The sequence below is a fragment of the Manduca sexta genome, unplaced genomic scaffold, assembly GCF_014839805.1.
Source record: "Manduca sexta isolate Smith_Timp_Sample1 unplaced genomic scaffold, JHU_Msex_v1.0 HiC_scaffold_3173, whole genome shotgun sequence".
NCBI lineage: Eukaryota > Metazoa > Arthropoda > Insecta > Lepidoptera > Sphingidae > Manduca > Manduca sexta.
In genome coordinates, this window is record NW_023594212.1 from 1 (window position 1) to 15,545 (window position 15,545).

The 15,545-nt window shown below is 35.4% G+C and overlaps 1 protein-coding gene and 1 long non-coding RNA gene across 2 annotated transcripts; one reads left to right on the forward strand and one right to left on the reverse strand.

Annotated features, from left to right (window-relative positions):
* Positions 1 to 3,719: 3,719 nt before the first annotated feature.
* LOC115451155 lies at positions 3,720 to 10,608 on the forward strand (the record flags this gene model as incomplete). The annotated part of the gene is given in 6 exon segments (XM_037446555.1): positions 3,720 to 3,913; positions 5,834 to 5,990; positions 6,309 to 6,474; positions 7,346 to 7,533; positions 8,206 to 8,388; positions 9,110 to 10,608. Coding segments are annotated over 6 exon segments (1,080 nt in total), but the record flags the coding sequence as incomplete, so codon positions are not given.
* An 808-nt stretch (positions 10,609 to 11,416) lies between these two features.
* LOC115451149 lies at positions 11,417 to 14,715 on the reverse strand. Its single transcript, XR_003939343.2, has 3 exons — positions 14,538 to 14,715; positions 12,150 to 12,246; positions 11,417 to 11,619 (listed from the first exon to the last, which is right to left on the reverse strand). It is a non-coding gene; the product is annotated as an uncharacterized LOC115451149 (long non-coding RNA).
* Between the last annotated feature and the right edge of the window lie 830 nt (positions 14,716 to 15,545).

Genomic DNA, 15,545 nt, shown 5'->3' on the forward strand with positions numbered 1-15,545 from the left:
GTATTAGATCACAAATAAGTGTCAGTCGGTACCTGTATACGACGTTGGTCACAGTTCTTTCGTTGTGCAACCCGCTATACTATGACTTTGCAATACTGAATATTTTTTAATTGATACCTAGAAAGACTCAAATACTTTGAGCGAGATCGTTTCGAAGAATAGTTGACCGCATAGTTCCATTTTGTTACGCAACATTTTCATCTTTTAAATTCTTTAAGTAAAACTTTTAAAACAATAGACGATTCTAGGTCACATCAGATAGGCGTGCAGGTCATATATACTCACCTAGATAATACTCATGATTCATAAAAGCAAATATTATAGGAGAATCGAGTTCTTGAAAAAAAATATTGAACTAATATACTCATCCCTTTAATAGAGATTGTAAATGTAGAGTCGACCATTCTTGCCATATATTCAGAGTTTATTCTAGCACCAGCTGAGATATTTTGAGACCAATGTATTGTTCTATATGATAGAAATTCTAATTAGGAATAAGTCGGGTTTTTTCTAGAAGGGAGATAAATTGATTGTTTGACATGAGTACCGAACTAGACCGCATCGACTTAACCCACTAAATACAACTTTGTTGTAAATTATAATGAATTGCTCATCATTTTGACATAGATTTAATGTTTAACTTTCAAATTTTAGAAAAAAATCTTAGGAATCCTTTGAGGGCTTTTATTTAATTCTATAAATAAAAATATGACAAGAATATCGAAGCGTAGAGATTTTAAAACTCGTCGCATTTAAAATTCTTCAATCTGATTATAGAACATTTCAAATTTCCCCTTGTTTTAAATATGGAACACCATGTGCGTGCCGCATCGGATTAGATCCAGCGATTTGAGCATTCACACTGAGTTATACGCCGTTTTACATAGAACACGTTAATGGCTTGTAATTGTATCGGCATTAGGCTTGATATTAAAGAACATTTCCGGCATCGGCTAACATTCTGTCGGCTTTAATGTAAGGGCTTGTATGTAGTGGGTGGTCTTATGATAAGGGGTGGCGAAGAGGAGGACTTGGGGCTTTTTACGATCTTACCGACGATAATGTTAAAATCGGGGAACTTTTTGCTCCGTCCGGGCTCGCGTTTTTTTTGCTTTCTGCTGGGGATTCACGTCGTTTAGGGCTGCCATTGATGATAAGCTTATTTGTGATAGAGCTACGCTGTAAATAAGTATGCAGCATAAATAGCTATCACTGTCTTAAAAATGTGTAATATTGTGTTTTTATGGTTGAAAATGTTGAACGTTTGTTAAGATTATATTTGTAGTTATTATACACGTACGTCTGACGATCTTTACAAAAACGTAGATGCGAATAAGTTTGTAACAAAACGAGTTAAGTTAAAGATTCTTTGGGATTTCAATGTCAATGATTTTCAAACAAAAACATACTCTTAATTAATATACTTCTTTAATTCTTCTTTTATCATAACTATAATTAAATCTCCATGAAGCTGTGTTCATCTGTTTTTTCCACTGTATTCATTTGTTGGTTTCTTAATTTACTTATATTAGTTATTCTTCCTTTAGCAATATGTGCATTTTAAGAATTGGTTTAAAACATAGGATTTATAGCTGATGGAAATCGTCACTATCTACCTACTGACCTATACAAAAGGTTTCGTAAAAAGCCACTATACTTAGGCTTTATTGACGTTACAATAAATATTAACATCGGTTTCAATATTTTGAAGTACTAAGTTATTTATAGGTATTTTTTTACGTTTTGTGTCAAATTTGGGGTGATGTGTGTTGTGGGAGAGATTGGGGGCGAGGTCCATTATTAATGTGGCTATGTTAAGCATCTGTGCCTATTTCAGACACAAAATTCATTTCACTTGTATCTCTGTATATGTTTCTGTCAGCAGAAAATACTTGTTATGTTAAAACTTCAATTAAATATACTTATTTTACTTATTTTTTAATTTCCATATATTGTTTTGCTAGTAAAACTGTGTTACATTAATTAACATACAAATATCATTATTTCAAATTACACTTCCTAGTTTTACAATGTTTTGTTTGATTACAGTTTTTCGTTTTATGATAATGTATAATTTGATTTCCTGATGAGGATTGGCATCAAGCAAGCAATGTTGTATATCATGAACCAAAAATATTCTGCAAGGAACGAAAATCACAAAATGAATCCTATTTATTGTATTTTTTTTACTTTCGGAATATTCTGAAATCTTTTGATTGAACACTTAACTAAATATAAAATTTCATTGACAGAAATTCAAATAAGTTGCTGTATGGACTAGGGAAAGCTAAATATAAACTTATTGCACGTTTCCATTAAATTAGGTAAGACGTGCCAATTACACAAAAAACAAGGGATAATTCAAAAGTAGGTGAAGTTATTTATGTTGTTTTCTTTTTGTGAAGACTAATGTAAAACTACGTTGTGTTTTTTTTGATAAAGCTGTGATAGGTTAACTGGTGGTAGGTCTTTCATATGTGAGAGTCCGCCTGGGTAGGTACCACTGCAATATCTATTTCTGCCGCCAAGCAGCAGTGAGTAGTCATTGTTGTGTTCCGGTTTGAAGGAAAGTAGTCAGTGTAACTACTGGACATAATAAGACTTAACATCTCATGTCTCAGGATGGCGAACGCTGTGGAATATCAAACAACTTTGTAATTCAACGTGTTTGATAGTGTTTCTACTGTTTATGGGCGGTCGTATCACTTACCGTTAGGCGAGCGGCAAGCTCGTAGTCATTCAAATTAATAAAAAAAGTTTTTTAGTTCAATTTCTGTGGCAGCCGGCGTATATCGAATTTATTTGCAGGCCGGATTAACCGCGTCCATTGATGTTTTGATCTCTTGTTTGTTGCTAACTTCGTTCACAGTTTTAACTCGGCTGTTTTCAATGTTTCATGCAGTATTTTTTTTTTATTTACAAAATTAAGTTAAACGTTTGATTATTTGGTATTTTTAAGTATAATATAGATTGAATGTGGATTTGTAACGTACAAATAGCATTAACACAATAATATCTTATAAAAAAGGATGAAAGGATCCAGGCTCCTAATACTTATTTCTATGTACATCATTGTTTCCATCCAAAGAATGCTACATAAAACGATATTTTTATACAATAATAGATCGTAATTACAATTAGTAACAAGGTACTTATTTCCATGTACAATAGCATGTTTATCGCATGAAGTCCAAACAATGAGTCATTAACTACTTGACTAATTACTGCTAATGACTTTTAATTTCAAATTCCAACCGCCGGTGTATGGTGTAAAGGGTTTCTGGGAATCAATTGGTTTTTGTTGAAACCTATTTCTAACAAGACTGCCATCTCAGATACGTTATTTAAAATGTTATCACGTTTCAATTAGTGTCCAATGTTTTGATGAAAACACAATTAAAAATAAAAAACTCAATTTTGAGAATCTTTAAAACTAGTATTAATTTAGATTGCGCTAATTTTATTTACCCTTAAGTTTAGCAAACATTTTTCGTTTAGGTAATGTTTGTCTGGAGGACCAGAGAAACTTTAACTTAACTTTAAATTTAATTTACGTTTGATTGTCAATCATACTATGTTTTTGATAGAGATTCTATATCATAAAAGATGATGATCAACAAATATAGTTCTGTGACGTAGCGATGTCATAAACGAGCTCTGTTAAGGAACTTTGACAAAGTACTTCTCAAAAATTCTAATCTCCAAATCTCAATTTCCAGAAAGGCCACCCGTGCCCAGAGACCCAGGAGTTGAGCCCCGGTAAATGGGGCGGGCGGACGGTGGCGGAATGCAAGTGTCCTCCAGGAACAGCACAGTTACCCCACACCACCACATGCCACAAGCTATTCGAACGCGGCCCATGTCGGCAGGGAGAGTACTTCGCTCCCGTAGAAGAGTCCTTCAACAAGCGAGGGTAGGTAAGCATCCCGCCATTTTATAGCGTTTTTAGTATGTATGAGATATGCAATTCAACACACATAGATATTGTAATGTAATAACCATCGTGAGGAAACCTGCGTACCTGAGAAGTTCTCTATAGGAATGTCGAGGGTGTGTGAACTATAGCAATCCGCACTAGGCCAGCGTGGTGGACTAAGGCCTAATCCCTCTCAGTAGTAGAGGTGGCCCGTGCCCAGCCATGATTTTATATATTAACCAATCTCAGGATGAAGTAAATTCAGAACCACAGAAAACTTTGTGATTGAAAGTCTAACCAGTTTAAAAGTATCAAATGTCTTACAATATGCTTATCTCATCATTCAATTATAAAAAATATAATATTTATTTGTTTTACATAACAAAAACACGTTTGAATAAATGGCCTAGTTGCAATTGTAACAAAACCCTGAAATTGAATAATAGAACGATATTGTGTACGAAAATACAGTTGTAATGGAATTCGGGGGTATAATTGAATATAGCGTTGCGTGACGTGTGTCCAATCGAGAGTGACGTCATTTCCGATATGCAAACTATTTGTGTCAATACTAGCTATATGTGTGGGTATGCACGTGGTGAATGTGATAACCACTTAAAAATGTTGCGTCGACCCCATAATGGGGTAGTATGAATTCCTAGCTAAGTTTGGGCCACGGTGCGGCGGCCCATCGCACCGGAGATCAGACAGATGCGCTGGAGATATTATAGTGCATAAGTGTGTGCAATACCAGGTGCGCTCTTCCGTCCGTTCATTCTCATAGTCCAGTGGTTCGGCGATTCATTGCAAGACAGATGAGGAGCAGGACCAACGTTTCACGTGCTTACTGAGGCACTGGGATATCACACAGCCAAATTCCTAACTTTGAGCTGCAACTGGGTTACCTATTTGAAATAAAAAAAAACCCAGTTGCAATTATTTTTGGTACGATCAGGGATTTAGACTCAGTACTTCAGCGCAGTAGTTGTACTCATACCGCGTACGCCACTGAGGCATTCCATAAGGAGGGGTGGTATAAGGACAGAGAGAAAAGGATTTTTGAGGAATAAAGCTAAAATTATAAGCAATAACTATGTTCTAGTTTTACAATTAACACTTTTGTGGTTATTGTTTAGGGACAATAATTGAAAAAAAAAAGTGGGTACTATTTATCTACCATTTACTATAAATATGGTAAAGCTTTGTAATAAATTTATTTTTACTTCGCTTAACTACTACTTTCATAGCCATAGGTCAAGGACGCTACGGAAGGAAGCGAGATTTCTTTGACCCCAATACCGTATAATTTCTCATACGTGTATTGACTTTCTCAGGTTTAATTATTTGTAGATACTAAGTATAACATAATTCTTTTTATTATAGGAATGCTTTTATATGTCATGTTATTGTTATTTTTTTCTATTGTTGTAATTAGGTAATATATTTAAGCGTAGCGTATTGTAATTCTTAAGCGAATTAAGTGATGAACTTGTGGCAGCACAATTAACAAACAGCGCCATCTGATCATCATTACTGGGAGTACAAGATGAAATAGAAAATTAGAATACTGAACTGCTAGTGTGTTAAAATTATATTGACAATTGGGAAATATTAACAACAATAGTATAAAGCCCAATAGTAACAACAGGCGGCAATAGTCAATCCGCAGTTGCGATAGCAGAATTTGCGCGGCGTACAGCATTTATGTAAAGCCGTTATATTCTATTACCGACGTAACTCATAGCACAAATATTTTATCTTATTGTGATATAGACTGCAATATATCATCTAACTGGAATTTTATACCGTCAAATTCACTTCGTCTAGGGATTTTGATTTTGAAAATCTAGCAGCTTCGCCGTAATATTTCGATGATCGAACAATCCTAAAATTATCTTCGTTTTTGTTTTATTTCAGGGAGCGTCAAGGAATGTGCGTGAGGCCGCAGCAGTGTGCGGATGAGACGTTACTCTACTGGCCTGCAGACGGTCGATGTTACTACAGGCTCAGCCAGGGGCCCTGCTACCCTGGCTCCATACTGGATGTTGGAGATGATGGGCTCGCTAATTGCACTGTGAGTAATTTTAGTGGCGTTTGCCCTAGTCGAAGCCCGTCATTTTGCGTAAACCAAAGATTATGGAGGTCACTTTGGTTTTTAATAATAAATTTCGTGCGTGAAAAAAATACGAAATAAGTTGCTAGAGGATGGATAAACGATACTAAGTATGCACGATATTAAATCTAACTAGCTAAAGAAGTAGTTTATTTAAGTCAATTCCTACGTAACTTACGTGAGTAAAACTTACTAATGAAACGCCCACCTTATATATTATACAAGGATATTAGAATTGTAAATATACTAGCCTATTTCAGAATCGTTTCTGAATTCCAGTGCGATCCAGACAGTCCGAACTTCTGGTCGGTGGACGGCGGTTGTTACGCGCACTTCACCCGCGGCCCGTGCGAGCGCGGACAGCTGTTCCTGCCCGGGCCGCGCTGTGGCTGCGAGACTCATATGCCGCATTACCATAATGACAGTGGAGGGTGCTTTGAACTGGGTAAGATTTAGTTTTCCACCCTCGGACGGCATATACATCACACTCTTAATAAAATAATGACCCATTCCAAAATTGTCATTTTGTGGGAATCGTCAAACAACCAATTTCTGTTTGCGACCTTTTAGGTTATTCCCATTTTTTTTCATGCTATATGTTTCATTATTTACCTGTCTCTAATATGCTCAATTTTATGGTAACTTCAATAAAAAGGTAGCAAACAAAACTTAGTTTTCCGACGACAATTTAGGTCATTATATTATTAAGAGTGCGACATATTTAAAGATTGATTCACAGCTTCCAAGTGTTAGACATGACATGCTTGTTTCTGTATAATTTCCAGGCCTTCACAGGACTTGGCTGATATTGATTTATGCTACTGCTTCTGATGATATGCACCAGAATAGTGTCAGTATAATTGTTACTCTTTTACCTGATTAGATGACGTCACTAGATGCAATGTTTTCGTTGTCCCGCCAATTTTGAAGCGTTATCTGGTTCGCTTTCTCAGAAGGTCATCTAACATAGTGAGACCAAACATGAAAGTAGTACAATGTTTATGTTGCTGTATATTTTGATTATACTACTAGCTTTTGCTCGCGACTCCGCCCGCGTTGAAAGTTTTACCGTATTTACCCAAGATAATATGAGGCCTACATTTAGACAGTAAAAAATTCTAAAAACTATTGTTTTGGCTCCCGTTGCTCTAATCAGGATTCCCCATATTAGTTCTTCTACAATATCTATAACGTACAGACATCGGCCTGTTACAATTGTATTATATGACACAATATTATCTAGAATTATTAGGTATACTGCTTCGCTTGGATAAATAATATTTATAGATTTTTATTCGTGGTTATTGCTTTTACAGATTCCATCGGTCCGTGTCCCAGAGGCCACACGTTTGCCATAACTGAAGTGACGCCCCAGGGCTCGAAGGCGGAGTGCAAGTGCAAGTCGTTCCACGCGAGGGCTTTAGATGGTGCGTGCTACAGGCTATACACGCGGGGACCCTGCGCTCAGGACGAGATGATCGCCAGAGGAGGACGATGCACTAAGGTATACACTATACAAATAGGGCCTTACAAATCAACGTCAACTTTAAGTAGGATTTCATGTAGATTAACCCCCTTATTCATAGACGTTATTTATCTAAAATCTGTCTTTGCTATAATAACAAGTTTGTTTCTCAGTGCTGACGGCATAGCAGCCTTCGCAATGCGTAGATATAGGGCTATTGTGATTGGCTAATATTGAGATACAACTTGAATCTAGTTGGCTGTCAGATAAATAAAGCTGAACAAACAGCAAGACGTCAGATAAACAAAGCTGAGAAACAGACTTGATATTTCAGCATTGCTCCGATCTTAGATAAATAACGTCTATGAATAAGGGGGTTAATGTATTAAACTACTTAATTAACGAAGCTAAAGTTGTCATTTAAGTGTTGGTTTTCAGCTGAGTTGATGCTTTTTAATGAACAAGACTTAGCTGTCTAAATCCTATGCTTTTACTTAAGATATCATTTGAGATGTTGTTGATATCTGTTTATGAAATAGCGACGATCTTAAGATACTGACGTTGATTTGACGGCGCTTCACGTGATATCGCACTTGAGAGCGAAACTGAGTTGCTGTTAATATTCCATCTAGCCTCTACAAGGTCCATGTAGTATACAGTCGGATGTTAAATTAGAACTTCTAATACATTAAATCCTGGTTGCTATTATAGGTGCCATGTGGCCGCGGTCGTTTATACTTGCCGGAGCGGCGCCGCTGCTACCGGCCGGGCGCGGGCGAGCCGTGTCCCGCGGGATCTGTCGTAGCGTTCGACCTGGACGCGCGCCCCGCGCTGGACGGGCTCAGCCACAACGGCGTGTGTGCGTGCAGCTTAGGCGCTTGTACCAGGCGGGAGGTACGACACTTCTATCTCGTCCAAATACAGGGTCATTTTGACATAGCGTTACTAAATGAAACCACGTACGTATCTACATGAAAATAACAATTTACAATAATTTTCTTAAGCTGTTAATGTAAAATAAAAAAGTGTAAGTTTCGAACAAAATGAATATTGATAAAAAGTAATTTTAATTTTACGGGCCATAATGCCACTATCACTATTCTAAGAGTATACATCGCGGCAACATCATACTTTCAGTCAGAAATACACTCACGCATATGCAATATTCGCAATAAACTACAAATTGATAAAATAAATAGAAAACTAAAACTAGGTGTTTTGGTGAAAATATTAGTTATTAATGGATGATTTTTGGCACAATGTCATCAAAGGTGAAGACGAGTATGTGGTTTTATTTAGTAACGCAATGTCAACATGACCCTGTATAATATCCGGAAAACAATTTGAGCACACTATCACTGGTGTACACTGTACTTTGCTTATTGTACACTGTTACTTACAAAATAAAACCCATCACGACGCGTTAGTGTGTTCTGTTCGCGCGAATATTATAACCGCCAGAGTTAGATAAAATTATTTTGTATTTAGTTTAAGCCGTCATTGTCACAGCTTGTTTTGCGAGATTTCAGGTTATAAATTTTAATCATAATTTAAAACTAACGTTTTAATCCTATTTGGGGCATAATGTTATTTTAAAACTACGCGACATTTTTAGGTGGAGACCTGTACTTCTCGCAAAGGCACGGCTGCCTACGGAGGAGCCTGTCACATCCTCAACACCCAAGGTCCTTGTCCAGACGGCTCCTGGCTCGTCAAGGAGAGCACCGGGAAGATCAAGTGCCAATGCCGACCAGGGCGTACACCTCCTGAATGTAATGAGACTGCCTTAGTCGAAGTCAAGAGTTGACATATATGATAGATATACAGATGATCTCGATGTGGGTTATTAATATCGATTGTATCATTTGATTGTAGAATCGAATCGAATCGATTTTTTTAACAATAATTATTGAATAAGTGTCATATTTGACACCTGGTTACACGCTTGATGTATTGGATTATCAGATTAATTATCGGAAAAATCTAAAAGTAAGAACCAGGTTGAAAAACTCTCAAACATTTCAGGCAGCGATTCGACTTGAACAATTGTCGATTTCAATTTATTGTAATCGATTTGTCTTAGTTAGTTACTTTGTGAGCCGTTAGTTAAATGCTTAATTTATTGTTTAAGTAGTTATTCAACTTTAGGTGTCGATAGTAAAGTCGATTAATTTCAATCGATTGTTATAAACACTCGATTGATTTTATTAGGCGAATTAATAATGTATATCACTAATCACTCGCTAGACTTCAGTTTTTTTATATTGACTCTTATATTCTTTATCAATTATTTAATCGTTGTATATTTCAACAATATTGTATTCTTTACTCTGATCATTTTGTCAGGAAGTAACATAATCATTGCATCGAGTTAAAAATATTCCTTTACATGTTTGACAGGTAAACTCGTGATTATGATTCAAGAGACGCTGTGCTATTTACAGTATATTTTTTTTTATAGACAAGTATTTTAATTATGACAATTATTAAGGATAAATACTATTCTTTTGATACCAAATAGTATCAAATAGGCTAAGTCATAAACAATGTCCCAGTAAATGTTCTTCAAAAACATTATAATTAAAGATTTCTTAAGCTTAGGCGAATGTTAGACACTGAAATAAAACTATTTACGAATGTTATCACGGTTATCATGGGTCAGTCCCCGCTGTGACTAAGAAGGCTGCAGTCTTCAAAATGGCGGGAGAAAATAATAATATAAATAACCGTGATAAAATCCCTAAATAGTGTAATTTCAATTATAACTACCTTGGTGGCGTAATTGCACTGCATGCGTGATACGGCAGCGCTTTGAGGTCCTGGGTTCGAATCCCGGGTTGGGTAAAGCAATATTTGGGTTTTCTGCGTAGTATCAGCCCGGAGACTGGAATTTATGCCTGATATGGCGATAGGCATGCTATCCTATCACATCATGGGAGGAACATACTTGGCGAAAAGTGGGTGCCCTGGTTGCGCCTCTTCATACCCCTTCGGGGATAAATGCGTGATGTGTTTTTATTTTTTTCAATTATAACTAATTTATACGTATTCTTTGTTAAATCTCTTTCTAACCTTTAACGAAGGACACTAAACACTGAAAAAGTTTTAGGTTAACTGTAGAGTTTAGTGAGGGAAATACCGTCTAAGTGAGTACTATTTAATTTCTTGGTCAATGCATTAAATGCTACTGACTGTGTCAGTGTGTGGCCAATAATGAGCATTTATTGATTGTAGATATTTTATACGTATTTAAGTAGGAATTAAGGTCCGGGGCCATTTCCGTCTACGGGGCTATATCCGTCTTTTTGCAATTACGGGTGATCTAATCGAAGACAACTTTGGTAGTCGTATAGGTAAATAGCGGATTTTTTGTGTCTCTTACCTATATAGCTATCGAAGCTGTTCTTAGAATAGAACGCCCATCACTGCAAAAAGACGGATTTGCCCCTATAGACGGAATAGGGCGCCCTGAGTAAATATTTTTCTAATATATTTTAAGTATTACTGATATGAACAACGAAACTTAGAATTAAATTATTGATAATAATATGTGAATAGAATTATGAGTTTTATGCATTTTATCTGAAGTTAGATGAAAAATTTATTTATGATAAAGGGTTTTACAACAATTGGTATTTTTTATAATTTTATACTTTATTCTAAAGCTCTTAAAATGTAAAGAGACAATTGCAATAAGGTATTCTTATTATTATGATAGCATGCCATGTATAAAGTTATATTTTTGTGGTAGTAAAAAATTAAACTAATTGAGAATGTTCTGAGGGAGGTAGGCTTAACAACCAACAGAATTTTCGATAATCTCGCTTTGGTAGACAAGTTCTAAACTATTGTTTAAAATATCCTATCTCCCAATGTATTCTCACTTCATTCATTGACGCAAAAGGGAGCAAAAGTAAATACATTTTATAAATAAAAAAGTTTTATTTTATTTGTCCATTATGTCTTAAATTACGTCTAAGTATTCAAAATATAAAAATAGTCATACGCTTTAAATACCTAGGTGATGTTTTTGGCTACTTCTAAATATTAATTATAATAACACAGCACTCATTATTTTAATTTGTCTTCATTTCTATATCTCCTTTAATTTTTTCTGTGAATTACCTGGAACAGAACAGGTTAGTTTATTTAAATTTTGTGCTAAAATGTGGTAACACAAAATCGTTGGATGTAATCCTTTTTTCAATTATTTTTATATTGTTAATTTATAATATCAACTCGATTAATGTTTTAAGTGCTTTTAATCAGGACCCGTTTCAAAAGTGTTAATTAAATTTGATTTTTCAGCTATTAAACTATAAACCGGCTAATGCAGATAGAATTCATTTATTATTGTTTGTTTGGGAGCGTAGATTAGAATTTGACTATTTTATTTGGTCGTCACCTAAATTATTAACAAGTAGAAGTATGACTCAGAAGTTGCGAAACAGGGTCCAAATAAAATGATTTTATAATACTAACATAATAAGGCCTCATTTTATGTATCAGATATTTTTGTCTGAAAGTTGATAATAAGTTAGATTTGTATTTATTGAGGTGTTCAATAGAATTCATTACTAAAGTTTAGAATTTAGACCTGGGTCTAATTATTTCTTCATATTTCTACTATTTTTTAAACATAGAACAAAACTTACCGAAATATATCCTGTAGACTTGGTTGAAGGGCATCTCGATGGCCACAGTCGCCATTATTGATATCACTAGGACTGCCAGCATTTCGGGAGCATGCAGCTGTGGAAAAATATATTAAGGCGATACCTCAAGGTCCATTTTCATACATTTTGTTTCGCCTTTAATCTGGGTAACTAAACAAGTATTGGCAAGTAAAGAATTTAAATTCACGTCTAGTTAGTGATTAGTTCTCGCAGTTGAAAGAAAAATGTAAAAATAATTAATAATCATGGATATTTCTGCCTTTAAAATTTCGTCATATTAAATTGCGAGAAACTGAGAATTAATCACTAACTAGACGTGAATTTAAATTCTTTACTTGCCAATACTTGTTTAGTTACCCAGATTAAAGCCGAAACAAAATGTATGAAAATGGACCTTGAGGTATCGCCTTAAGTAAGAACTGATACGGTACCTAATACAAAAAGATTGTAGTAATTATATTCTATATGTGTTTAAACGGTTTTACTATACTCAGTATATATTATTCATTTTTTATTGTTTTGAATGAGGAAATGAGCTTGCCGTTCGCCTGATGGTAATTGATACGTCCGCCTATAAACAGTAGACACACCATCCAACACCTTGAATTATAAAGTATTGTTTGGTAATCCAATGCGCTCGCTATCCTGAGACATGAGATGTTAAGTCTCATTATGTCCAGTAGTTACACTGGCTACAATGTCCTTCAAACCGGAACACAACAGTGACTACACACTGCTGCTTGGCGGAAGAAAAATTTGTTGCACACGCTTTGAATACTTTCGTCCATTTTTTTCTTTATATTTCTTACTTCAGCTGTTTTCGTAGGATAGAGTTTTAAAAGAGTAATCTACTTATGCTATCAAGAAAGAACTGGTTGAGCGAAGCCGCGAGCAAAAATCTGTCTGACATAAAAGGCTAAAAGCAATTACCCATTACTTAGTTATTTTAAGTCTTTTCGAATGAATTTACACTGCTCTTGATGTTGAGATTGGCCTACCCGTAGTTAATAAGTTTTTACACGACATTTCTTTCACGTTACACAAGAACTGACCTGTTCATTTCGCTGTTTAATTGTCGATATGTCCATGTAAGAACGAGACGTGATATACTTATAAGATTTAAAATCAAGAATGCATTTCAAAACATATATTGAAATGCTGTTAATTACTAAAAATAATATAATGTGCCACAAATCGTTCCTTCGTCCTAGAAATTTAGTTGACACGGATAGAGTAAATAAGAGAGTCTACTCTACCAATTTTAATAGTCTCAATTGACCAATATCCTCTACCAAATCTGTTTACATTAGTGTAGTTAGTACTATAGATATTAATTACTTAGTACTCTACTGTACTATAAGGCCATTTACTCTACCCGTCGACAGCGGACTTAATCCTTATTCCCTTACTTAAAAGTTTAAACGCATTTATCTTTCTTCTTGTATTTTGGGTGTTGTTGGGAGGGATATCATTTAAAATAAGGTACTAGCTCGTTTGGAGACTTATGCCTATACAAATACAGTATATATTGGTAAATAGATATTAGATAAAATGAAGACGTCTTCATGCAAAGGTCAAATTGGAAATACATATCTACAGTATAAATAATATATCCATTAATCAGTGTTTTATAGTCATTGCTTTACGCCTTAGTCAAATAATTTTATAGTGAAATATTTACACATAAATAGATAGATTGGTTAATCCTTTGATCAGAATTGGTAAAGCCCATGTCTTAGTTAAGCAACGTACAGTCGATATTCATTGCACCCGACGATGTTTCGTTTTTGCGTCTGATCCTTGCATGTTGTAACTAACTAGCAGTTTTTGCTTGGTTCAAGAAACTGCAATGTAGCTTTATTACGTAAATGCTTTGTACAGAGTCTGCGCAATAAAAAGACTTGAATTACGACTACTGGAAATATGAGTCGATTATTTACCTGTCAATTAAATTGTCAGATTAGTTGTGATACTAACATTTTTACGTCTAAGAGTTTCGCAAAGCTATGCTTCGATAAAACACCAATTTACTCGATCAGCTATAAGTCAAAATCTGCCATCTTGCCTGTTATTTAGGTATAAACTAGGAACCGGTGATATTTTTGACAGCTATTTAAGCAATTCTTAATCACCTCTTAAGGCTAAAACAAGTGTATAAGTAAGACTGATTGTGTATAAGGCGGGCGTTATAGTTGTAAGTTTTATTTCCAAAGTTACTTACCGACGTAAAAGCCTTTTGAGCAATTTATTAAGATAGCTTCGTAAGTTGGTTATTTGTTGTTTTCTAGTTAGGTATATAGGTTTTTTGTAAGTAACTTACATAAGAATAACTTACGCATATAAAACCTGAGTAAAACTTATACTTACGAGTAGTAAAGGCGTGTAGAACTCTGCATGTCTTTGCACACCAACATGTAGAAGAAAATTGGGAACTGCGTTAAGTAAACGCTGTAGGCTATGTTATTGAAGAATTTGAACGGCCTTGACTCCAGGAATGCTGTGGCAGATCCTGGAATACATCATGAGATACATATATAGATGAATAACATTTTTTTCCAAATTAATATGTATAAAAATAACACAAACTTAATAACTATAGCTTCTTCTTCTTGTACTGCCTCTCAACTAGTGTAGATTGGCGGTCAGCTCAGCATAGTTTCTGTTGTCCTTTGCAAGGCGAAATATTTATTCAGCGCTTGCATTCCTTAAACTATAGCTAGCAGTGGCGAAACGCGAAGTTTTTCGAAAGGAAACCCGACATAACATATAGGTATGCATAAATGCGGTCATGAAATATTTTTGATGATAATTAGATTCTACAGAACTTCTACATAAAGAAGACTAAAGGAAACGGTTTATATGGACTCTTCACCACTAATACTAATAATATTACTAATAGGAATTTATAGGATGGAATCATTTCTGTGGAGAAGTTGGAGTGTAAGTGCAATTATATTAGAATGGGTTAAAACGGAGAGGACTGCCTCGATGGCGTAGTTGCACTGCGTGCGCGATACGGCAGCGCTCTGAGGTCCTGGGTTCGAATCCCGGGTCGGGCAAAGTGATATTTTGGATTTTTGCTCAATATCAGCCTGGAGTCTGAAATTGGTACCCGAGCTGGCGATAGACTTGCCCTCTATCACATCATGGGACTGAACACACTTGGCGAACAGTGGGTGCCCTGGTTGCACCTCTGCATAATGCTTCAGGGATAATTGCGTGATGTGTGTGTGGTGTGTGTGTTAAAAGGGAATTTATCCCTATTTTTTTTAATGATCAGTTGCAAGACGAGTATCGATCGGCAATTTTCACCAAAAGAATACAAAAGTAAACTGCATGGTGTTGAACTGCTCTGAGATTTTGCGATAACTTCCC